At 35.5% G+C, this 25,481-nt stretch overlaps 1 protein-coding gene across 4 annotated transcripts in view; it reads left to right on the top strand.

Moving 5' to 3' along the window:
• The window catches only part of LOC128230291 (ankyrin repeat and sterile alpha motif domain-containing protein 1B-like), a 126,958-nt gene that overhangs the window by 6,999 nt on the left and 94,478 nt on the right, over window positions 1-25,481 (top strand). For 3 of the 4 annotated variants that reach the window (XM_052942444.1, XM_052942442.1, XM_052942440.1), the window contains exons 3-12: window positions 694-868; window positions 3,021-3,095; window positions 5,676-5,897; window positions 8,844-9,027; window positions 9,319-9,724; window positions 10,174-10,259; window positions 12,686-12,723; window positions 13,223-14,120; window positions 14,979-15,145; window positions 19,823-19,846. In XM_052942444.1, coding sequence (XP_052798404.1) covers window positions 694-868; window positions 3,021-3,095; window positions 5,676-5,897; window positions 8,844-9,027; window positions 9,319-9,724; window positions 10,174-10,259; window positions 12,686-12,723; window positions 13,223-14,120; window positions 14,979-15,145; window positions 19,823-19,846 — 2,275 coding nt within the window. The remainder of the gene's footprint in view (window positions 1-693; window positions 869-3,020; window positions 3,096-5,675; window positions 5,898-8,843; window positions 9,028-9,318; window positions 9,725-10,173; window positions 10,260-12,685; window positions 12,724-13,222; window positions 14,121-14,978; window positions 15,146-19,822; window positions 19,847-25,481) is intronic. The other variant, XM_052942441.1, reaches the window with a different exon arrangement.

The following is a 25,481-nucleotide window of genomic DNA, read 5'->3' as shown; positions in this document are numbered from 1 at the left end:
GTGGTATTAAGTCAATTCTGCTACTTTTTGGTTTGACATTTCCTGCTTTAATATTGTTCTCATTTTTAAGAGTTCAGTATCTTTAATGGAATATTGAAATGAAAATTTCCAAGAAATTTCAACTGCACTTAATTTCAAACACGAACTTACCTTTAACAGTCTCATTGCATGAAAAAGTTCATGTCATATAGAAACCAGCCTTTTAGCAAGTTTAAGTTGACTTTTTCTACAAAAAGAAATAACTACAATATTGTCCATGGTAGAGGGTTTTCAAGGCAATGCCGCACACACAAATGGATAAAAATTATATTTAGGGTACTAATATTATCATTCTTTCTAGAAGATGAATTTGTTAGATAGGGCCTGTTAGTTATGGTAAGAAGTGAGCATATTTTTTGATAATGGGAGTAATGGGAACCTAACAAAGTTTGATATGTGAAAATGTCTGGTGCACCCTGGGCCATCTGGCCACATGGCCTGGAAACGCAGAGATTTAGCAAACATTTCATTCAATACATACAATATTTCCTGCCTTTTACAGGGATGTGTTAGAGGGATTGCTGCTTTTCCGGGAAGAGCAAGCACTACAGGCCAACGCAGGCTGCACCCTGTCAATCTGCCTAGATGGCAAGGAAACGCTGCACTTTAGCAAATATTTCATTTAATTTATACAATATTTCCTGCTCTTTACAGAGACGTGGTAGAAGGATTGCTGCGTGCTGGGGCGGAGCCAGGACTTCAAGACAATGCAGGCTGCACCCCGGTCCATCTGGCAGCATGGCGAGGAAATGCAGAGATTGTCATGCAGCTACTGAATGCTGGAACCGAAGGGGAACCAAGTGTGGAACCAGTACAAGTCAATAAACAGGTTGGTTGCCGGTGGATGGGAGAGAGGTATGGTTATTTGGGGTTGGGGACAATTTTGTGATGCAGCTGCTAAATGCTGGAACCCAAGGGGAACCAAGTATGGCACCAAGACAGGTCATTAAAAAGGTGGGTGCCTAGAAGATTGGAGAGGGGGTATGGTGGTATGGGGGATGGGGACAATCTTCTGATGCAGATGCTAAATGCTGAAATCCAAGTGTTGAACTAATTAAGGTTAATAAACAGGTGGGTATCTCAGGGTTGAGAGAGGGGGTAATGGTTTGGGGGTGGGGACAATCTTGTGATGCAGCTGCTAAGTGCTGGAACTGAAGAGGAACTAAGCGTGAAACCAGTACAGGTCAATAAACAGATTGAGCCTCTGTGATGGGAGAGGGGATATGGTGGTTTGGGGGTGGTGACAATCTTGTGAAACTTGGAGATGATAAACGAATAGAAAAATCACAACCACAGTGAGGCTTAAACACTTTTGGATTGTGAGTATTATTGTAAATTGGTTAGGTAAGGCCACGCACACTGTTTATTAATTTTGCCCTTGTTGGGCTCATATTTCTGTCTATGTGACAGTTTAGTTTGGAGTTTGATGGTGGATGAGTGCCTTGATAAATACAGTTCTGAATCCATGTACATGTACATGATGAAAATTCTTGCTTAAGGTGGCTTGATCAAGGCAAAATAATGTAGGTATGTCCCTGTGTTACTCAATAACGTAATCACAACGTGCAATGAACCTATGATAAGTAGAGTATTTTACCCCACCCCCAAGTTTTTATCTCTTTCTTCAATGATAAAAAGTTATTGATCTCTGAAACTGTGCGTCAGATATGATTTCACAATGAAGTGTAAATTGTTATTCATAAAATCGTCACATATCAACGTCATTTCATCAGATTGGATGACACAGGTAAACAACTTTCTGATAAAAGTTGCAATCAGCTTCCACAGAGGTATTTGTCAACAGCTTGTCACTCTATTTGTTATATTATAATCAGTCATTAGGCTCATTTGTGTGTAACCAGCGTCTAAGAAATGTTTGTTATTGCGTAGTTAAAGCTAGTTTTACGTATTTATACGAGCCCGTTTTAAAAATAAAAATAAAAACCTGTTAATGTTGATTATTTAAAATCAATAAAATTACTTGTTTATAATAACAAACATAAATTTTGAGTGATAAACCTTCAACTACTTTCTAAATAATGCATTGGAAAATGAAAAATATTAATTACTGATAAAAAGATTGTAACCATCTAATTAATGGTCTAATATACGTTTGCGTTAAAAAGTGCCGTTGACTATTATTTTCTTGAAAAAGGTTTCAAACCTAACATTGAATAGTGCTTTCAGAATTGATTTAATCCTGCAACAATATTATAGATGCTAATAACCAGTCTAGGTACGGAGAGAAGGGTTCACAAGAGTTCATTGTTTATCAGTGTTTGTTTACTTGTTGATTTCATTAGCTTAGTATGCAGACAAATTATTTATGTACTTAAAACATCATGAAAACTATATTTACCTAATTCAGTTGAATTAGTTATGAACCAGAAAAGATCCCTTGGGAAACACCTGTGCAATGCTAAAGCTAAACTAGCCTGAAGTACATTATATAATGCTGTTAATTATATGCCTAACTTTAGTGCAAACAAAATATACTGAACTGTAGATGACAGAGTGATCAAGAACTATTAGAATCCAAGTCCAACCAAATTGTTAAAGTTAAAGTCAACTTATCATTAAATTGTCAGATATCAACCTAAATCAGGGTGCCACTGCCTTGCACAGCGCTGCCCAGTATGGACTCCTTTGATGTTCTTTTACAGGTATTGAAGTGTATTCTAGAATTGTTAATTCTCGCATTATCTGATTTAATTTAGAACTATGACATAGCCACAGCCTTGCACAGCCCAGCCCTGGAGTACGAACATGTGGCAGCCATTGATGTTGTTTTTGAAGTATTGAAGAGTATTCTGGAGTTACTAATTCTTGTGCCATCTGACCTATTTCAGAACAATGATGGTGCCACAGCCTTGCACAGCCCAGCCCTGGAGTACGGACATGTGGCAGCCATTGATGTTCTTTTACAGGTATTAAAGAGTATTCTGGAGTTATTAATTCTTGTGCCATCTGACCTATTTCAGAACAATGACGGTGCCACAGCCTTGCACAGTGCAGCCCAGTACGGACATGTGGCAGCCATTGATGTTCTTCTACAGGTATTGAAGAGTATTCTAGCATTAGAATAATTCAATTTAATACTGGCAATACCATCTGCCTTTATTAGCTTGTCTGGGTCATAAGTTTGATGTCATCAGCATCGTCATTGTCAGAGTGCAATAACTTGAATGTTAGCAATAAAAAGAACACCAATGAATATGTCACAATGGACCTTGTTCACTTTGACAACTTTGACAATGTGCACATGTATAGCAAATCTCGTTAATATTCACCCAGCTAGAATTATGTCCCTCAATGGACAGTGTGGGTATGCCATGTGATAAATTGTGTCATAAATAATTTGTTGGAAGACAATGTTTTCGCTTCAAATGATTTTAATCAAAAATAACTTTTTTATTTCTTCGCCATTTTAAATGAAATGTAGCGCACCCCCCCCCCCCCCCCCCCCCCCCCCCCCCCTTGATCTTTTATCAGAGTTTGATTGAGAGTTTTAGTTTCTTCTCACAAACCTGTTCACAAAACTGCCGCCTGGTGGAGCTCTGTCAAAACATGATCTTTTAAGCAGGTTTGTCCAAGTGTTTGAAAAAACTAATCACCCTTATAGCAAACTTCAGTAATAAAACAAACGCGGGGCTCTTTAAGCGGCATAGGCTGCCCTTTGTTTCAATTAAAATTGTGATTTTTTTTTATTTATCTTTGTTTTTATTTGAAGCAAAATATTGCCTTCTGACATAGCATTTATGAAGTAATTTATCATGTAATATACTCACACTGATGGACTGAGAAATTAAAACAAGGATTGTCGTCTGTTTGTGATACCTAAATTGTAATATTTGAGGACACTCCCAAAGGTGGATTTTCACCATAATAAAAAAGGAAATTTGAATTAGCTCAAATAATATATATTCTTATAAATTATCAAGTGTAAATGTATTGATGCAATATAAATACAGCTAATTAAATTTATATTTTATCTGGATTCTATTCTAATTTAGCCGACAAAATTGACAAATATGGGGTAAATAATTTTTTGGGCACAAAAATAGCAGCAATGTGTACTTCAGCCTGTGTGATATATTTTCAGTTTAAATTTAGTATTTTGTTGGTGAAAAAATATTCTGGAATGGGCAAGAATCTGTCTGGCCTGACTTGTTCTATTCTCATTAATAATCCCAACTGTTCAGCGGAGAAACAATTATAATAAGAAAGACTAGAAATGTCAGAGAGCCAATTCTGTACCTGAAAGCTTAAAAACTGATGTTTAATGTCAGCCTTCTGTCTGCAAATGGCACTCCTAAATCTACTTAGTCTGAGAATCTCCATACTTGCATATTATCTGATCAACCTTGACATTTCTTTCACTTGATTGTAGAAATAATGGCTGTTTTTAATCAAGACAAGTCATTTTTAATCAAGCTTAGTTTAATTCTGTCTGGCTTTTTTTTTTTTTACATCATTGACTTTTACTTGGAAAACCTTTATTTTGAATTTTTTCCCAAGAGAATTCAAAGCAAGCATATATACGTGCAGAAAATAATGTTTGATTTTAGGAAACACATAATATTGACTACTGATTTACTATAGCTGATGATTACGTTGGCGTTTTAGAGTAAAGTCCTGCTTCCTTATAACTAAAATGTATGATATTCGCTAATGGGTTTTATTTGATGTTTATTTATTCTGCTCTTGGTGGTGGATCAATGTCTTAAGATTTGATCATTAAATATATCGGGCCTTCGTTTTGCTGGCCATTTTGGGAAAAAGGCCTTAGACATTTTGTGGAAATTTGCAACGCCAAATCAGCCATTTTGAGAAAAATAATTGTTTTACATATTAAAGAATTGGAAATTTTAATAGTTAAAAGAAAATGCTTTTCTGTCTCCTGCAAATAAGGAAATATTAGTTTCTTTTTCCTTTCAAAAGACCTGAAATAGCTGAAATATCAATCGGTGTGGGGTGGAAATGTCTATTGGCTTTGCAATAAATCATGACAGTTAATATTGCATACTGATCTCGGAATGTGATGAAAAACAATTATTTTTGAATTCAGTAATCCCCTAAGCCTACATCACACAATTCATTAGGATTTTCAATAAACAATTACAGGTAAAAATACTTCCTCTTTTTTTCTTTTTTTTTCTCCATTTTGGGAAACGTATTATATATATATAGGGGAATGGGTCCGATACACAGATCCCACGGACCTTGAGGAAAAGGCCTATGATTAAAATATTGAATTATTTTTGTTTGTTTATTATCAACAATGATATACTGATAATAACTATCTCAGTGTTGGCATGAATGTTTTTATACTTGTAACCCAGAATGCATGCGCGCAATCACTGAAAGATGCACTTATTAAATCCAATTTAATAATGACAAAATAGAACTTTCACATTCATTTTCATCAGATGCCTTCTTAATGCTTTAAATCAGAATTCGTCTGATGATCCTATTTGAGGTGATATGAGCGTAAACACTAAATGATTTGTATTCCACCACTTTCATGCTGTTGTGCTACTGGTTTGTGATATTCTTCATAAACCGTGGATATTGAATCTTAAGATTCAGATTCATAAAGCTTGAACATTTATAATTATATTCATATAATTTTACAGAAGTCTGCCAACCCCACCATACGAAACCTGGAGAATGCCTCCCCTCTGGACCTTGCTGCCCAGTACGGGCGACTTGAGGTTGTTCAACGTCTACTGATCTCAAACCCTGAACTTGCCCATCGTCCCGCTAGCGTCCAGTCTCCACTTCACCTCGCATCGCGTAACGGGCACTATGAGGTTGTCCTGCTGCTGCTCGATAATAACTTCGATATTCAGACACAGGTGAGAGTTGTATGATAGGTCTATGGCTTACTTGTTGTTGTTGTTTTTTTACAAAGAAACAAAAGGTAAAATTTTGTCACAACCTTGCTGTTGTACTTGTGAAAAACTTTTATACATATTGGTCATACTGTTATTTAAAGATATTTAAATGAAATTTATACGTCCGATATGTTAAAGAAATATATTGAGCTATGGGATAGACTTGTCTGAGATGCCAGATTATTGAACGAATTTCATAATTAATAATCAAATTGAAATGGAAATATCAACAACTGCATTGTGATCATCGAATCTGAAGTGCACTTCCATACTAAATAATGGTATGAAAATAGGGTTTATGTTTATTGGAACAATTTCTTTGCATTTATAATTCAAAATTGGCCAAACATATTGAATGATAAAAGACAATTAAGAGAACAAACTATTTCTTTTTATATTAGTAGTACAAACTTGAATATATGATATTATGATGCGAAAAATAGTCATTACACATGTTTGCCTAGTTTAAGGAATGTTTGGCATGACAATCCCCTGCTGTGCATCTCCTGCTAATTCCACTGATGTCACAGAAGGAGACAATTTCCTGTGTATTTGTTTATTGGCTCAGGGCCATTTAGGGTCCATTTCTATTAAAAAACCTCCAAAACTGAACAGCAGGATACTCAGATTGGAGATCTGATAAGACAATAAGGCAATTAGATTAAGATCAATACACAGAGGTTGTTTACTATACACGGTTTTGGGGGGAAGGGGTCACTTATAGAAGAATTAAACTAGGCCTTTAAGTACATTAAAGCTTGATAATTGATGATCATAATGGATTATCTCCAATGTTGGGCATCTATCAATTATATATGATTATCGTGCCATCACCTTTGTAATACAATTGTGTAAAAGCCTGCATTCGTCCCTGGATAGATAGATATTGGGCCGAATATTCAGATCTTTGTTAAAGTTAACAACTTGATTTACGACAACATTCTTAACTTTGAAATGTGAAATATCATATTTTGTGCTCACATATTTAAATATAGACATGTACAGATAAAGAGGCTGTTTCAATTCTTATATTACAGCAGATCTCAAATGTATTCATTAAAATTCCAGAGCAGTATTGATTTAAAAGTTTAAAACAACGATTACTTTAACAACGTTCTAAACAATCCGTCCATGGTGTCCTCTGTGAAGCCAACTTTAAGAAGAATAAGTCTATAGATTACATCGATAGAAAATTTTCCACAGGCTGAACAAAGTTCCATCCAGAGTTTTGATTGATTATCTATGACAGAAAAAAAAGCTAAACCTTCTCAAGACAATAAAAAATTTTTTTTTGTAATCTAAATAACAATCTGTTTACCATAAAATCCTTGTGCTGATGATCAGCTAGAGAAAAGAAAACAAGTTAAATAAAAAAAATTTGGAAAGAATGACAACAATGTTTGCATTCTGTCTAGCTCCCGTGCCAGTATTAATTGGCATTGTAAAGGCTTAACATTTAATATGTCATTCGAAAAATACCCAAGGGGGTTCGACTGATAAGAAGAATTGAACGTTAAGAAGGATTGAACGTTAAGAACAAATTTGAGAATGAGCTGATTGCCTTTTTGCTTTTAAGCGTGTCTGTTTTTCGAAAAGAAAAAAAGTTATTGTTGCAGACAATGGTGTCATCATCATTGTGCTAAAACATTAGCCTTGGCCATGCATGACCTAAAAACAAATCAAGATATTAAACTTGGTACACATGTTGCCAGAGATTATTATAATTTCCCAGATGGCAAATATCAGACATCACAGCTGGGAGTTCCGGCTAATTCATCTAATATGTGTTGCTTTCTGAAGAAATGTCTGCCTAGGTGGTAATTCTCACATAGGTTGTGTGTGATCCAACAACCCTGTAGACTTGCCATGGCTACATAAGACAGTGTGTGGTATTTTATTTGAGATAATTTGAAGCAGCATCTGCTCAGATATTTAAGCTTAATATGTATTTCACTGACCTACAAATAACCATTTACTTAAAGTGTATTGTACGCTCATTTGTTATTTTGTAAAGTGTATTGAACACCTTAGTTTCATTCAATAAAATGTAATGGTGATTTTTAAAGTCTGCAGGCTCATTGAAATGCATGCATGTATTTTACATTAATCGATTAAAAACATCACACAGCGCCAACTTTGTTTGCTTTATAAAACACACACTCGTCAAGGGAAATTAAAACGCTGGCTGCATTTTTCCATATTTGAAATGATTCTACACCAAAATGATTAAAAACCTTGTTCCTGAACTGGTCCAAAAATTGATCATAATAACAGTATGCCCTTAGAATAATTTGTATTTGTACCGATAGGAATAGAGGTTTGATTTTATAAATTAATAAGCACATTTTAAAGCCTATTAAAGCCAATTACGACCCTTATCTGTAGCTCTGAATTCAGTATTAACAATTTAAATTAGATTAAATTGTAGCAGTAAAATTCTGTGGCCAATTGTGTAAAACTGTATAACTTATCCACAGGTTGTCTTTTGGTTAGTTTGCACACGCAAGCAATTTGATTGGTCAACAGTCATTATTAGATCAATTAAGGCCTAGAAGAAATATTTATGCTGAAATTCAACTATTTTCTTTTCTTTTAATTTTGTCCCATATTTCTTCCACATTAAAGTATAGCAATGTAAATGTTAATTTTAAGTATCTGTTTAGTGAGAATGGTTAGTTGGTATATTGGTGTGAGATATGTGCTTCTCACTCAATAGGCCCTCCAGGGTCCGAGTCTCACAATTATCTGTTAACTAAGTTGTTTGAAAGCTGAACCCTGTACTGGTTTGTATACAGATTAAAGAGTTGAGTTTGATTCATGTTAGTATAAGTGTTTTCATGTTCAAGGTTAAATAAATGAGAATAAACTTAAGCCAAGGTTATTATATTTCCATTATTCCCTTTACAGACTGACACAGGGACGGCACTTCACGAAGCTGCCTTACATGGTAAACTAGATGTTGTATGCCTTCTCCTTGAGCGAGGAATTAACATCCATGAGAAGGATGCGCACGGACAGACTGCCCTGGAGCTTGTTAGCAAACACAAAGGACAGCATAAGTCATTCTCAGAAGTCACAGAGGCTATAAAGAGTGAGTGGATTTCAGTTAAGACACATTGGATTGCAAATTATAATCATTTTGTCCATTGAATTTTTATCAAACTACTTTCATTTCTTATTAAAACTAAAATAAATACTGGCTATAATTATCGAGGCATGGTTTGGTTTAAGTTATATTCCTTAGGGATTTTTTTTATTATTTAGATCTTATTTCTTTTGCCACTGTCCCAGTTTTGAAACACAAATTCTCTTTGAATTTATCTTGAATTGTTTGAAAAATAAATTCTTTATGTTACTCTTAATGCTCATTGTAACTTTTCAGTGTACAATCAGAAAACTGAGGGCAACCCTGATGGATCAGGACTGTACGATAGCCTGGCATTGTGTCGCAGCGGGTCAGATGCTAAAAAACCCACCGCTGCCGTAAGGCCCCTCCCCAAAGACAAACCCAGCCATTCAGACACTGCTCCGTCTCCACCAAGCCCCTCCTTGAAGCCCCATCTCTCAGCCCGCCCCTTGCCGCTGGAGAACCCCCCGCACACTTTTGAGGGGCTGATGCTACCCAAGCCCCGGGCTCGGCTTATGAGCACGCCTGGAAATGAGGCTGATAAACCCGTGCCTGCGCCGCGATACTCCATGGTGCAACTCTCTCCTGATGAACCACCTGAGTCGTGCCCCACCGTGCCTCTATACACACTACCTAATAAAGACAAACAAAATCTAGATAGGTAATCATCTGAAAAAGCGTACTGCACAAATTCATTTTTTTCATTTTTTTTCCACATATTTCCATACAGCTATATAGAACATTACTCTAACTTATGGCCTAAATCGGCTCAAGCTTTTGAATTTGATAAAATAATAATAACTATTTATATTCTGTAAATTAAACATCAATTTTATGTGCATATAATTATATACTATCACAATTTTGTATCGTAGTTAATTAATTTCATAGTCAAGCAGGCTTGAATTCGTTAAATCTTCAAACTCAATAAAATCCTTTTGTATTTGGTCTTCAAGTTCCTAGATTTCAAATGGAATGCAAAATTATGTGAGACTGTTTTGTTTCTCTCATTTAAATCCATTTCTATAGGGTATTAAAAGACTATGATACATATCTTTAATGTGTTTATTCTGATAAATGACGACTAAATTCTTTTTTCTCTGTTGATAGAGTTGTGAGTTCGTCCAGTTCTACTCATAGTGCGACAGCCCCACCACTGCCGCCAAGAACCTCTGTATTTGCTCCTGAGAATAAAGGTAAGTTAGTTAATATAAAACATCAACTAAATTATTAAGTTGTCTGTTTTTCGAAGGAAAAAAGTCAAGAGATGTTAATAGCCATGGCATCCTTATTTGAAAGTTGGTATACTTGTTGCCGAAGTCGTTTGGTATATCTGTAGCATTACCAAAAACTCAGGCTTAGATAATTTTTCAATAATGTCCAGGTAAAAAGTCTGAAGTAAAAAACACAACAATAATTAGATTGTAATTGAATATTTACTTCAATAAAATACCATATTTATACAATTTTGCATCATTTGTTATTCCCTACCAAGAAATGAAATGGTTAAAAATCATAATTATTAGAAATGGTTGATTTAAAATTAGAAATGGTTGATTTAAAAAAAAAAAATACTGCGATAATTAATATCAATAGTTTGATAAAAGTAGCATGATAGGTAACACAATATTTTGTTTGAAACTAAAAAAACACACAAAAAAAATGATAATTTATAAAAAGTATGCTTATTATTATTACTTGTTGGCCATCTTCTTTCATGTTTGACAATTGTTAATAATGATTAGAATTACAATTATTTGGCTTTGACTAACTTTGACCTTGCAAATTTGAACACCAAAAATAATACAACCCTAAGAATTATCGTACACTATAATTATACAAGTGGAAAATGTTTAATTTCTCCTCTCATCAAGACTTATCAATAAATCAGCTTGTCAAAATGCATTAAGAGTACGGTATAAATAAAACAATGAAAATATTTAGATTCTGCTGATGGGTACCGATATGTATTGCTTCTGTTTAGTTTTGCAATATTTCGACTTACCAATAAAATTGCACAACCCTTATATCTATATATTTATATATAGTATAAAATGATAAAAATCTTGCCGATGAAACTTTTTATAAGGTGTATATCTTCAAGTGATTGTTATTTGTTGAGATGTAATTGGTGGTACGCTAACTTGTCAGTAAAGAAATTGAAATTAACATGATTGATAATAAATAGATGCAAGAGCAATGGCCTGACCTTATTTGTTATAAGCTCAGCAGTTACTTAATGTACAGCATTGAAACTTCTCAAACAACTTAACTAAGCAACTTAGATAACTCTTCTCAAACTACTTAACTAAGCAACTTAGATAACTCTTCTCAAACTACTTAACTAAGCAACTTAGATAACTCTCCTCAAACTACTTAACTAAGCAACTTAGATAACTCTTCTCAAACTACTTAACTAAGCAACTTAGATAACTCTCCTCAAACTACTTAACTAAGCAACTTAGATAACTCTTCTCAAACTACTTAACTAAGCAACTTAGATAACTCTTCTCAAACTACTTAACTAAGCAACTTAGATAACTCTTCTCAAACTACTTAACTAAGCAACTTAGATAAATCTTCTCAAACTACTTAACTAAGCAACTTAGATAACTCTTCTCAAACTACTTAACTAAGCAACTTAGATAACTCTTCTCAAACTACTTAACTAAGCAACTTAGATAACTCTTCTCAAACTACTTAACTAAGCAACTTAGATAAATCTTCTCAAACTACTTAACTAAGCAACTTAGATAACTCTTCTCAAACTACTTAACTAAGCAACTTAGATAACTCTTCTCAAACTACTTAACTAAGCAACTTAGATAACTCTTCTCAAACTACTTAACTAAGCAACTTAGATAACTCTCCTCAAACTACTTAACTAAGCAACTTAGATAACTCTTCTCAAACTACTTAACTAAGCAACTTAGATAACTCTTCTCAAACTACTTAACTAAGCAACTTAGATAACTCTCCTCAAACTACTTAACTAAGCAACTTAGATAACTCTTCTCAAACTACTTAACTAAGCAACTTAGATAACTCTTCTCAAACTACTTAACTAAGCAACTTAGATAACTCTATTTATGACCCTTTAATATTTACCTACATTTTTTGATGAAGGTTTTGTATGTTTGAACACATTACTCAGCCTTGAATTGAAACTTTATTCAAGGGTTCTCAACCATAAGACTTATTTAATTATTAAATTTACTTAACTCTATTTACATTGTATGAAAATTATGGTGAAAATTATGACCATTTTTTATACAAAGTAGAAATTCTGTTTAAGGTTTTGCATGAAGGTCAATATTGCCATGAAGTATGTATTTCACAAATTGCTGAATGTTTAAGATTGAAACTTTACCAAAGTGTTGCAGATATTTTTATCTAATTTTATAGTGATCCATGCAAGTTTTACCAAAACTTCAAATTCTTAAACTCAATAGCGGTGGAATATGAGAGTGCTGTCACTTGGACAGCTCTTGCTTATTTGCATTTTAGACATAGTTTGATTAATCAGTGACAATGTAGTGGAATTAAAAGGAAACTAGTTCATACTGTTTGGTGTTCATTTTGTAGATTATTGGGTCAATAATTTGTTGCCAATTACTTTCAGAATCAAGAGTTGCCCCAGAAAAGGCTGTTCGATCAGTGGTAAATATAAAATGTTTTACGTTTTGTGTGTAGTACCAGTGGGTTTTAAATTTTGGACCGAAATTTGGCAAAATTCCCATACCAAAAAATATCATTTATTTCAATAATTGATTAGAAAATTCCCTATATATCTCTTTTTAAACAGAAATATGAGTCGAAATGTTTAATCAGTATGTTTTTTTCATGCAATTTGATATGTGCATTTGTATGAATTAAAATGCAAGAAATTAATTTACATAATTTCATTAACAATTACTTTTTAATTATGTATTAAACTTTGATAAGTAATCTACTGGTTATATTTTGGCTAGTCTGCAGTTTTAAATAATGTGATTAATTAATAGTATTTATTAGATAAATAATGACCAATCAATAAATAAATCTTTTGGATAACTTTTACCAAACCAAACTTTTAAATAGTTTTATACAACAGGGATGTCTATGTTTGTGTCATTGTTTGTTTTGAATTTTCTGTCTAAATGTATTGGTTTTCTTTCAGAATATTCCAAAGAAACCACCAAGACACAAAAAGTCTCCTATGCCAGCACGCAAAAGTGACCCTTCCAAAACTGACAATTCCAAAACTGAAAGTTTGACAGAAGAACCACATTCCCCAACAGTCACTTCCACTGAACTTCCTGTCAATAATGACTCAGCAAAATCTGATTCCACTTCCCAGCATTCCTTGCAATGTTCTGACCAATCAGATAGCAAAAAAACAGGATGTGATGTCACAGATTCTTCTGTGACTGGTTCAAATGATTCCAAATCAAACATTCCAGCAAAAACTGCAGATTCCCTCATAGACAATTCTGTCAGCCCTGTCACAGGAAAACAAGTAAGCCAAAGTGTTTACCTAGAAATGACTGCTCCAAAACAAAGGCCGGTGTCAGAGGTCAAACCTCAGATTCAATCAACCAAGTTACAAGAACCATCTGAGCAAGGAGTAGATAATTATGGTATCCTTTTTCCAAACTTGAAGAAAAAACCAGAACTTACAAGGACCAATACTGCTCCAGAAAGCGAATCCATGGGACCAAGCCCAAAATCTCCAACTGAAAAATTCAAAGAAAAACAGGGACTCCTTAAACGTTCAAACACTGCACCAGAGGAAAATACTTATATACCAATGGACGGTACTTCTACAAAAACTGTCCCTGACATAATTGAACCAACTGAAGACCCAGAGGTTGAAAACGAATACAGCGAAATTCCTGAAAAAAGTCCATCGTCTGAGGCACCGCCTTCCCCGCTGTATGCTAGTATTGGTGATGACATGGTGAACAGGGAGAGTATTGAATATTCACAGATTAAGGACATCACTCCCCCAGCTTCTCCGGATAAACCATGTGAGGAAAAACCAGATGAAGGGAAAGTTGGCGAAGGAGCGGTAAAAGGTATGAAAAAAATCTGTAAAAATCTTTCCCGCTATGCCCATTTAAAAAAAGTTGCAGTTTTGAATGAGTGCTGGAAAAGTTTTGTTGGCAAGGTCATTATCACTTTGATGTTACAAATTGCAAGAGTCAGGCAATTGTAGGTGACCAATTCAGGGCGCAACACTAATTTTTTTTATCAGGTGACCCGCAGGATTACCTACTTCTAAAAATTGGTGACCCGTAAAAAAAAGGGTGTCCTGCAAAAATTCGCAAAAAACAATTAATAATTTATTGTTTTAAAATGAACTAAGAATCAATCTATAGTCTTTTTTAAGCCTTTCCTCATCAAGCTTTTATTTCTATGTGGGAAATGGCTCTGGAGCACCGCTTACAAATCGCCACACCGCGAAAGATTAATGACATAATTCACTCTGCAAAATGTGTGGCAGAATTCTCGGTCATACTAAAATTTGACAAACAGAACCGGTCTGTTATTTTGTTTCAACTTTATTTAAAATAATGTCATTATTCATCGATTATACATAAAATTAAGGGCTGACAATTATCTTAATCTGATAATGGCCCTGTTTATGACTGTGTCACTCTTTTGATGAACACAGTTTTGAATGCATTAATATTCCTATTGATTCTTCAAGTTGATGCTTCATTTTTCAGTGCTTAGCTTTGATGACATTTTTCCTTTTCAGCTTATACTTTACTTAATTTTATTGCTTCCAAAGCCTCCATAAAAAACACATACATGCTAAATTTTTTGAACATCTTTTAAAGCTTACTTTTGCTTAATATTATGCAAACAAATGTCCTTAGTACAAACTGTAATCTCTAAAAATAAGTATCAGTTAAACCTCTCCCTTTCAGTTGGTGATAAGCCCAATCACTTGGAGTTCAAAAAGCCCAGGAAGTCTGGGCTCACATCGGGCACCCCCCTGACCCCGACAGGATACGCCCAGCCCCCAACCCCTGATTTTCCCCCTCCCTCACCAGCCACAGCCCTCCTCGGCATTGAGATGAAGATACAGGAGATTGTAAGTAGTTTAAACTGGGCAAAAATATATTGTTATGTAGAATTTTCAATTTTCATTACACTGTTTCTTTTCAAAGTTGTTTTTATGTTGCTGTAATGTAGAATATGTTTTGTAGAATTTGAAGCCCTCCATTCATAAAAACACAACTCTTGTTGTTTTTTGAAGATGTTTATCTGAGCTTTAAATGTGTTTTGCTTATGTTTTCCTTTGAGTGCTTTTTGAGTTTATAGATGTGAAATTGTTATTTTTTTCTGCGCATTTAAAGACTTCTGCCAGGCTTTTTGTATGCTTGTATGATTTATGTTTACAGGGCCCAGTGAGTCTGAGTACAAGACTCAGACGGCCTTTCCAATAAAGGTCTTAGTCAATTTTGGTCATGAATTTAAATGATCAAAGTGCCATAGATGCTGTATTTTGCTACATATTTTTTTTAAATGAACTTAAGCCAACATTGAAAGTGAACACAAAATTTAGGAAAAAAAAAAAAAAATTGATGTATTCCATTTGTGACGATAATACAGTTTAACGATAATTGAAGATACAACTAAAATCCTCGATTAAAACAGCTCCCAAGCTCAGAAATGGTATTGAATACCCTAATATGGTTTATTTTGATTTCTTTTTTATATAACTTTCGGCTTCTTTATTAAGAAAAAATCTACTGAATGTGAAAGTAAACTTCTGACGATGGCCTTCTGATAAGGCTTTGTGCTATGAATTTTCCCCAATGATCTATTAGCTTCTTGTTATCAAGTACTAAAAAATGAAATGGGTGTTACATTATCATTATTCATACTTTAACAATTTCCTAGAACTCTGCTTGATGGCATTTACCATAGAAAGAAGAGATTTGGTTCCATAAAGTGGTTCATATTTTATATCATGGGTGCAAAACTATCTGTAATAACAGTTTGTTTGTGAAATTTTAGAGTGTAATGTCTCCATAAAGCATGTCTAGTCATAATTATGCAATGTCGTCATTTCATTGCCTACATTTTGGGCTGTCATATGCAATGCATTCATTTTATTGCCTGATACTTCTGGCTGTTATATGCAATGACATCATTTCATTTCCTGAAACTTCTGGCTGTTATATGCAGTCATCATTTTATTGCCTGAAATGTTGGGCTGTTATATGCAATGTCATCATTTCATTTTCTGAAACTTCTGGCTGTTATATGCAGTCATGATTTTATTGCCTGAAATGTTGGGCTGTAATATGCAATGTCATCATTTAATTTCCTGAAACTTCTGGCTGTTATATGCAATGTCATCATTTCATTGCCTGAAACTTCTGGCTGTTTTATGCAATGTCATCATTTTTTATGATATGTCATCATTTTATTGCCTAAAATGTTGGGCTGTTATATGCAGTGTCATCATTTCATTTCCTGAAACTTCTGGCTGTTATATGCAATGTCATCATTTAATTTCCTGAAACTTCTGGCTGTTATATGCAATGTCATCATTTTATCGCCTGAAATGTTGGGCTGTTATATGCAATGTCATCATTTCATTGCCGGAAATGTTTGGCTGTAATATGCAAAATCATCATTTCATAGCCTGAAACTTCTGGCTGTTATATGCAATGTCATCATTTTATTGCCTAAAATGTTGGGCTGTTATATGCAATGTCATCATTTCATTTCCTGAAACTTCTGGCTGTTATATGCAATGTCATCATTTCATTGCCTGAAACTTCTGGCTGTTATATGCAATGTCATCATTTCATTTCCTGAAACTTCTGGCTGTAATATGCAGTGTCATCATTTCATTGCCTGAAACTTCTGGCTGTTATATGCAATGACATCGTTTTATTGCCTGAAATGTTGGGCTGTTATATGCAATGTCATCATTTCATTGCCGGAAATGTTTGGCTGTTTTATGCAATGTCATCATTTTTATGTAATGTCATCATTTCATTGCCTGAAACTTCTGGCTGTTATATGCAATGTCATCATTTTATTGCCTGAAATGTTGGGCTGTTATATGCAATGTCATCATTTCATTGCCGGAAATGTTTGGCTGTTTTATGCAATGTCATCATTTTTAGCTCTACTGGCCAAAGGCCAGAAGAGCTTATGCGATGGTAATGTGTACGTAGTATTTGCGTTCGTGCGTCCGTGCGTCTGTAAACAATTGCTTGTGAACACGATACAGTCTTCAGTTTTGATTGTATCTCGATGAAACTTGTACAGTATCTAGATATCCATTAGAGCTCGGTTCCTTTTGAAAACCAGCCAGATCCGCCCATGCATGCCTAGATTATGGGCCTTGATAATATAAAAAATGCTATTGTGTAAACAATTGGTTGTGAACACGATACAGTCTTCATTTTTGACTGTATCTCGATGAAACTTGTACAGTATCTAGATATCCATTAGAGCTCGGTTCCTATCGAAAACCAGCCAGATCTGCCCATGCATGCCTAGATTATAGCCCTTGATAGTATAAAAAAATGCTATTGTGTAAACACTAGCTTGTGAACATGATACAGTCTTCCATTAGAACTTGGTTCCTTTTGAAAACAAGCCAGATCTGCCTATGCATACCTAGATTATGGGTCTTGAAAGTATAAAAAATGCTATTTTTAGCCAAGTCTATTTTTAGCCAAGTCTACATGAGCGAAATCTATTTTTAGCCAAGTTTACTTGTAAAGTCACAATTGCTTGTGAAGGTTTGTTAAAATTATGCCCCGGGGGTCATAACTGCCAGGGTTCGAATTTAGACTCGCATACTCGCAAAATGCGAGCGACATTTGCAAACTGCGAGTGAGTTTTATTTTCTAGACCACAAAATGTTAAAAGGAAAGTAGAATAAACATGAACTCAACTCCCCTACGTAGTCGAGTGTAAACAGCCTATAAATGGCATGTTTACACTACCAGTATAAAGAAGACAGTACGGAGTCACGCTCTAGTAAGTTTTCAAAAATAGAACAAATACGGAAAAGGCCGAGTTTTATCGCGAATCTTTCGAGGATGCTCCGAGTCGTGCATAATACAAAGTGAATACAAATGACGTAATCACCTAGCTCAATCATTGGCTAAATTTAGCGCTTTCGCGGACTATATGTAAACCCCATCAACCTTTGAATATATTTCCGCCCAACTGTCAAAGTGAATAGACTTCGTCGATCGATATATTTCATGATCCAAAGCATCCACGCTACATTTACTGTTGCTTTTATTGATTTTAAATTTTTAATGTTATTGTTTTTAATACTTATAGACTAAATGAAATCTGTAGCGTGCTTGCCGAATGTGTATTACCCGATCGCGAGGGTAAATATACAAAGTGAAAATGCCAAATTATTGGACAGCTTTGTTATCAAAAAGCGGTCAGTCTTTCCGTACCCCCCAAAAAGAATAAGCTATCAACAAGGTTTAGTAGTCGAGTCACTCAAGATTGATACTTTTTAATATTCATAATATGTCTTAGGTGTAAATTTCTACTTTAATTAGACAATATTATAAGGGAATAGAGCAAATAATAAAATTGCAAGTTGATTTTTCATTTTGCGAGTTGCCTGGAAAAGCACTCGCAAAATTTTGCGAGTGCTCCTCAAAGTTAAATTCGAACCCTGACTGCCCCCCCACACCCCACCCCCCACCCCCCACGGAGATCGCAACACAAACAACCTGGGCGACATTGGCGGAGGCCCCGGGAAGAGTTCTCTTCTCTTTTCTTTGTAAGGGACAGACTCTCCCCCCCCCCCCCCCTTATATTGGGAAATGTTAAAAACCTTTTTGTCTGAAACCACTATGCAAATCCTTGTAATTTTGATTAAGTGGTCCACTACCATAGTTGTTCAAATTATGCCCCTTGGGTCAAAACTTGCACTGCCTTGGGTGTCACAATTTTCCTAGAGACTTATTTAAGAAATATTTTCAAAATCTTCTTGTTTCAAACCACAAGGCCCATACCTTTGATATTTGTTGTGGCGCAACATATGATGCATTTGAAAACATTTGAAATAATGCCCCTTGGGCAAAAGCTGGCCCCACCCCTTTTGACTTACATTTTAATTTTCAAAGCTACAGTAATGAAATTTTGACCATGTGAACAGTTTTGCAAACAAGCATTAATGTTGTCCTCGGATGTCCTTGACATTGACCTTTGACCGACTTTTTATTTTTAAAGCTACAGAAATGAAATTTTGACCATGAGTACAGTTTTGAAAGCAAATATTTTTTACCCTCAGATTACCTTTACTTGGCACATATTAAAATAGTTCATGCAACTAATCTGCTATCAACACTTCCTGTCCTCAGATGTTGAACGTGCAACGTTTTCAGCTAACCCAAACACAAAAAGTGAACTATATATTTGTTGCCTATTACTCAAACGTACATGCTCTGGATTGAAAATGACCACAAGAGCCATGCCAGTAGAGCATAGGCCCATAGGTTTATGCAATGTCATCATTTCATTGCCTGAAACTTCTGGCTGTTATATTCAATGTCATCATTTTATTGCCTGAAATGTTGGGCTGTTACATTCAATGTCATCATTTTATTGTCTTAAACTTAGGCCTGTGTTTTCATTTTTGTATAGAATTATCTGTAAGCCACTTTGGTATAGGGTTAGTAACTTAATCACCATTATTCACATCATAAATACAATATCAACTACTCATATACTTAGATATTCTAAGCAATCTCTCCAATTTCCATAGAAACAGGAATGGCAGCTTTTGATGGTAGGTACAAGAATGCGACTTAGCTCAACATAATATCTAGGGTTAAGGCTGTTTGGTGCGGAAATCATGGTCCTAATAAAGTCATTGGCAATATGCCGATCTTTCAATAAAGATTGTCGCTTGAAAAGTAAAGTATATATAAATTCAATCATAACTTCTGGTAGAACATATTTCAGTTTCATCATTCGAAGCAGTATAATGATCTACAATTTTTCAAAGGAACTAGATTTTTCCCGTATTTTTGATATTGTGGAAAAAAGGATTTAGGATAATCCAATTGATAAATTATCCAATGATAAATGTTGTCTTAAAACCAAAAATATTTAAAACCAATGAATTAGTAAAGCAATGCATATTTTGACACAAATTTAAATGATTTGTGTATGCCAAACAGCCTATGAAAACTGTATGTACAATTTAAAGCATAGTGGTTAAGGGGAGGTTAATCTTACTTGTAGCATAATTATTGAGCGCATGATTTATCTCTCAGAATTATGTGCACCGCTGTTTGTTATGACGGAAGTAGCTAAATGTACTCTATAGCAGTTGAATTTCTTGTATAAATGCGGAAAACTATTCTGTTTATTATGAATGTACGCCTACAAGGATGTTTGGAAATGTACCGTTTTTGTTATTTCTGATTGCTTTTTGGAATCCAGATTTGAAATTCCCATTTGGAACTCCACGGCCATTTTCCATCGAAAACAAACGTGGATGTATGCCAGTACATCAGTAGAAGTAGTTAGTAATATTGTAAAAAAAAAAATTTAATTTATTGTGGTGTTTAAACATGTATGTTGTATATCTTATTTTAAATTGATTGCCAGTGAAGTGTTTTATTGCATAAATAATAAAGATTCCTAAGAGTAAAGTCAATAAGTTAAACTGCTAAATTACTACAGGATCTTCTTGCAGTGTAGTTAAAATGTAAAGATTTCTGACATTGTAAACCGTCCATATACATCTGAGGTTGTTTGATGGAAAATTTGCTGAGGATTTCCAAATGTTGAAAAACCATACAACATAATCATGAAAGGCTTTTTGATTTGCATGTTGTTGTCTTTTCAAAAATATTTATTTTGATGTATTGTCATAGACCTATTGACTTTATCAGCCTAAATTTAGCTCTGAAACAGTTCACATGTAACTCTGGCATAAATTATTGAGGAGTATGAACCCAAAACTCTGGCATAAATTATTGAGAAGTTAGGACCTGAAACTACGGCATGAATTATTGAGGAGTTAGGACCCGAAATTTAGGCATAAATCATAGAGGAGTTAGGATCTGAAACTCTGGCATTATTTATAGAGGAGTTAGGACCTGAAACTCTGGCATTAATTATTGAGGAGTTAGGATCAGAAATTTTGGCATAAATTATAGAGGTCAGTTAGGACCTGAAACTTTAGCATTAATTATTGAGGAGTTAGGATCAGAAATTTTGCATAAATTATTGAGGAGTAAGGACCTGAAACTCCAGCATGAATTATTGATGAGTTAGGACCCGAAACTCTGGCATAAATTATTGAGATTTTAGGACCCAAAATTTTGGCATAAATTAATGAGTAAGGACCTGAAACTCCAGCATGAATTATTGAGGAGTAAGGACCTGAAATTATGGCATAAATTATTGAGGAGTTAGGACCTGAAACTCCAGCATGAATTATTGAGGAGTTAGGACATGAAAATTCTGACATAAATTATTGAGTTAGGACCTGAAACTTTGGCATAAATTATTGAGTTAGGACCCGAAAATCTGGCATAAGTTATTGAGTTAGGACCTGAAACTCTGGCATAAGTTATTGAGTTAGCACCCAAAACTCTGGCATAAGTTATTGAGGAGTTAGGACCTGAAACTCTGGCATAAGTTATTGAGTTAGGACCTGAAACTCTGGCATAAATTATTGAGTTAGGACCCAAAACTCTGGCATAAGTTATTGAGTAAGGACCTGAAACTCTGGCATAAGTTATTGAGTTAGGACCCGAAACTCTGGCATAAGTTATTGAGTTACGACCTGAAACTCTGGCACAAATTATTGAGTTAGGACCTGAAACTCTGGCATAAATTATTGAGTTAGGACCTGAAACTCTGGCATAAGTTATTGATTTAGGACCTGAAACTCGGGCATTAATTATTGATGAGTTATGTGCTTTTTCGATTTGTGTTCGGATCTGCCTGCAATCTTCATACATGTCATACTTCTCGAGACCTCCCAAGCGGATTTTGTTCAGAAAACCAGGGCCCAGGGGTTTTTCATAAATTGTTATTGGTCTCGCACCTGCTTGTTTTGTGTGTGTACTTCTCATTAAACTAGCATTCTTTATAACTGAAAAGCACTTTTTTGTGTATATATGTTGTAAGAAAATGTTTTGAACACAGCAGTCTAGTCTAAAAAAAATCCAATCACACATGGAAGACTATAGGAATGGATTGATATTCTGTGGGATCCCCCCTCCCCCTAGCCAGGAGATATGACATGTATGAATGTTTAATTTACATCAAGGAATGAATACCTACATGTAACTATACAATAAAATGAATTCAACTCAAAAGTCATCAGTTGCATGCATTGATCGTGTTTTCAGTTCAAGTTTGATGCAGTACCAGAGTCACAGAATGAGGTATCCATGGTGTAACCAGACCTACCAACTCATGCTAGATTGTCTCCCCTAGAGCAATGATACCTTTCTGATTTATACTTTATAAGGAGTTATGTCCCTTGATGGTTAGGGAAAAAAAGGTCTTTGCTATAAAACCTTTCCTAACTGGTTTTGTTACACACATAGTGGCAAATAATAGAGAGATAGTGAAAGACTACTTTTACAGGTGCCTGCACATGTGGGCTATGTTTTGTACATATTGTACAAGATTAGAATCATCAATGCCATGTACAAATGCCATGTACGTTAGCGTTCCATGTGAGTATCAGCGAGCCTACAAGTACAATTTTAAAAATGAACGTCCAAAAAGTTTTTTTTTAAAAGCCAGTTTTGTAGCATCATCCCCTTTGACCCCCATTGTGGGCCAAAAGTGCCCGCAAAAGACATCATCCCTTCAGCTGCCAAGTCAATCACATCCGTGATATAAGATTTTAGATTCAGTTGACAATGGTATCAATGCTCTATTAGTCTTTTTCCCACGTTGCTGCATGAAATAACCTAACCAGCTTGTAATTTCAGTGTCTGTTTAGTGATATCCCAGCCAGGCCAGTGAGTGAATTATCTACCCTGAACTGTACAAAGTTGACCTTTACCTTTGACCTTATGTATATGATCTTAATATGTGTATAGTCCAGTGTTGATGTTGCCATAGTAACACCTTAACCCTAATATGTGTGTTGTTTGTTCCAGATAAAAATGTTATGTGCACTAGTTATTAGATCGAGTTTTCCATGTCAATTTAAAGCCTGATTAGTTTGAGTTAATGGGGGTTGAGGGGTGTCCTGCCTTTTGGGAAGTTCAAATAACTTAAAATTGTACCCCATTTTGATGACATGTCACATGGAATTTCTAGGAGACCCTGTTTGAAAGGACAAGGTCAAAGCCCAACAGACACTTAACAAGAGACAGCAATTTGTACATAACAACACAGGCAGACCAAACTTGCATAAACATATCTTCACTTGATGTTGGGGTTACAGCTTAGGAATTGTCAGTGAAACAGGGATTCACTGGGGGGTTTAAGCCAGTTTGATAAGTTTTGTGGGGAACAAATTAATTTCTAGCCTTTCTGTTTATGTTCAAAATGAGGTAAAATGATCAGGTGTGTATTAGCGCAGATGATTTAGCACAAAGTTGTTCACCACATTGAAATGACATGGCACATAAAAGATCAAGGTCATATCCTGCTAGGTCAAGGTCATTTGCTGCTAGGTCAAGGTTATTCTGAACCTGCAAAGCTACTGAAAGAACACTAAGGGCAGTGTACATAATACAATGGAATTTACAAGGACAAGCCCAGTAGCCAACAGTTAAAGGCACAAGATCAAAGCTATGCGAGGACAACAACATTCAAAACGACACAGGCAGATCACACTAATGCATAAAAATATCTTCACTAATAAATGTTCGGGTTACCGCCTTGGAATGGTCAGTGAAACAAGATTTCACTGGGGTTTACCACCTTGGAAACAGCAGTGAAACAAGAGTTCACTGGCAGGTAACCACCTTGGAATGGTCAGTGAAACAAGATTTCACTGGGGGTTACCACCTTGGAAACGGCAGTGAAACAAGAGTTCACTGGCAGGTAACCACCTTGGAATGGTCAGTGATTTAACAAGAGTTCACTGGGGGGTTACCCCCCTGGAATGGTCAGTGATTTAACAAGAGTTCATTGGGGGTTACTGCTCTAGAATGTACAGTGGTTTAACAAGAGTTCACTGGGGGGATACCACCTTGGAATGGTCAGTGAAACAAGAGTTCACTAGGGGGTTACCGCCTTGGAAATGGCAGTGAGACAAGAGTTCACTGGGGTGTAACCGCCTTGAAAAAGGCAGTGAAACAAGAGTTCACTAGGGGGTTACCACCTTGGAATGTTCAGTGATTTAACAAGAGTTCATTGGGGGTTACTGCCCTGGAATGTACAGTGGTTTAACAAAAGTTCACTGGGGGGTTACCGCCTTGGAATGGTCAGTGAAACAAGAGTTCACTGGGGGGGTTACCACCTTGGAATGGTCAGTGGTTTAACAAGAGTTCAATGGGGGGTTACTGCCTTGAAAACAGCAGTAAAACAAGATTTCACTGTGGGGGTTACCACCTTGGAATGGTCAGTGAAACAAGAGTTCACTGGGGGGTTACCACCTTGGAATGGTCAGTGATTTAACAAGAGTTCATTGGGGGTTACTGCCCTGGAATGGTCAGTGAAACAAGAGTTCACTGGGGGGGGGGGGGTTACTGCCTTGGAATGGTCAGTGGTTTAACAAGAGTTCAATGGGGGGTTACTGCCCTCAAAACAGCAGTAAAACAAGAGTTCACTGTGGGGGTTACTGCCTTTGAATGGTCAGTGAAACAAGATTTCACTGGGAGGTTACCACCTTGGAATGGTCAGTGAAACAAGAGATCACTCGGGGGTTACCACCTTGGAATGGTCAGTGAAACAAGAGTTCACTGGGGGGTTACCACCTTGGAATGGTCAGTGAAACAAGAGTTCACTGGGGGGGTTACCGCCTTTGAATGGTCAATGAAACAAGAGTTCACTGGGGGGTTACCACCTTGGAATGGTCAGTGAAACAAGATTTATCTGGGGGGTTACCACCTTGGAAAGGTCAGTGAAGCAAAAGTTAACTGGGGGTTAAAACCAGTTTCATAAGTTTTGTGAGGAAAAAAATCATTTCTAGTCTTTCTGTATAAGTTCAAAAAGAGGCAAAATAAAAAGGTGTGTAATAGTATTAAATTTTAGAGCCTGGCATGCTAGAATTCATACAGTGTAATAGTTGCCATGTAATATGTAGTTATATGTAGATTGATTTAATAAATTAAATTGTAAATAATATTCACCAGCATTAATAGAATACAGTCCAGTTTTTTCTTTCACTTGCAAGTTCAACAAAATTGAAAAAAGAAGGAAAAATGGAAAACATTTTTTTCCCAAACTATCACTTACTTAATCTTAGAAACATCACACATGAATAGGGTACT

The sequence above is a fragment of the Mya arenaria genome, chromosome 4 (genome assembly GCF_026914265.1).
Source record: "Mya arenaria isolate MELC-2E11 chromosome 4, ASM2691426v1".
In the NCBI taxonomy this organism is placed as follows: domain Eukaryota; kingdom Metazoa; phylum Mollusca; class Bivalvia; order Myida; family Myidae; genus Mya; species Mya arenaria.
The sequence above is the reverse complement of the archived record's forward strand: the minus strand, read 5'-3'. Positions and strand labels throughout refer to the sequence as shown.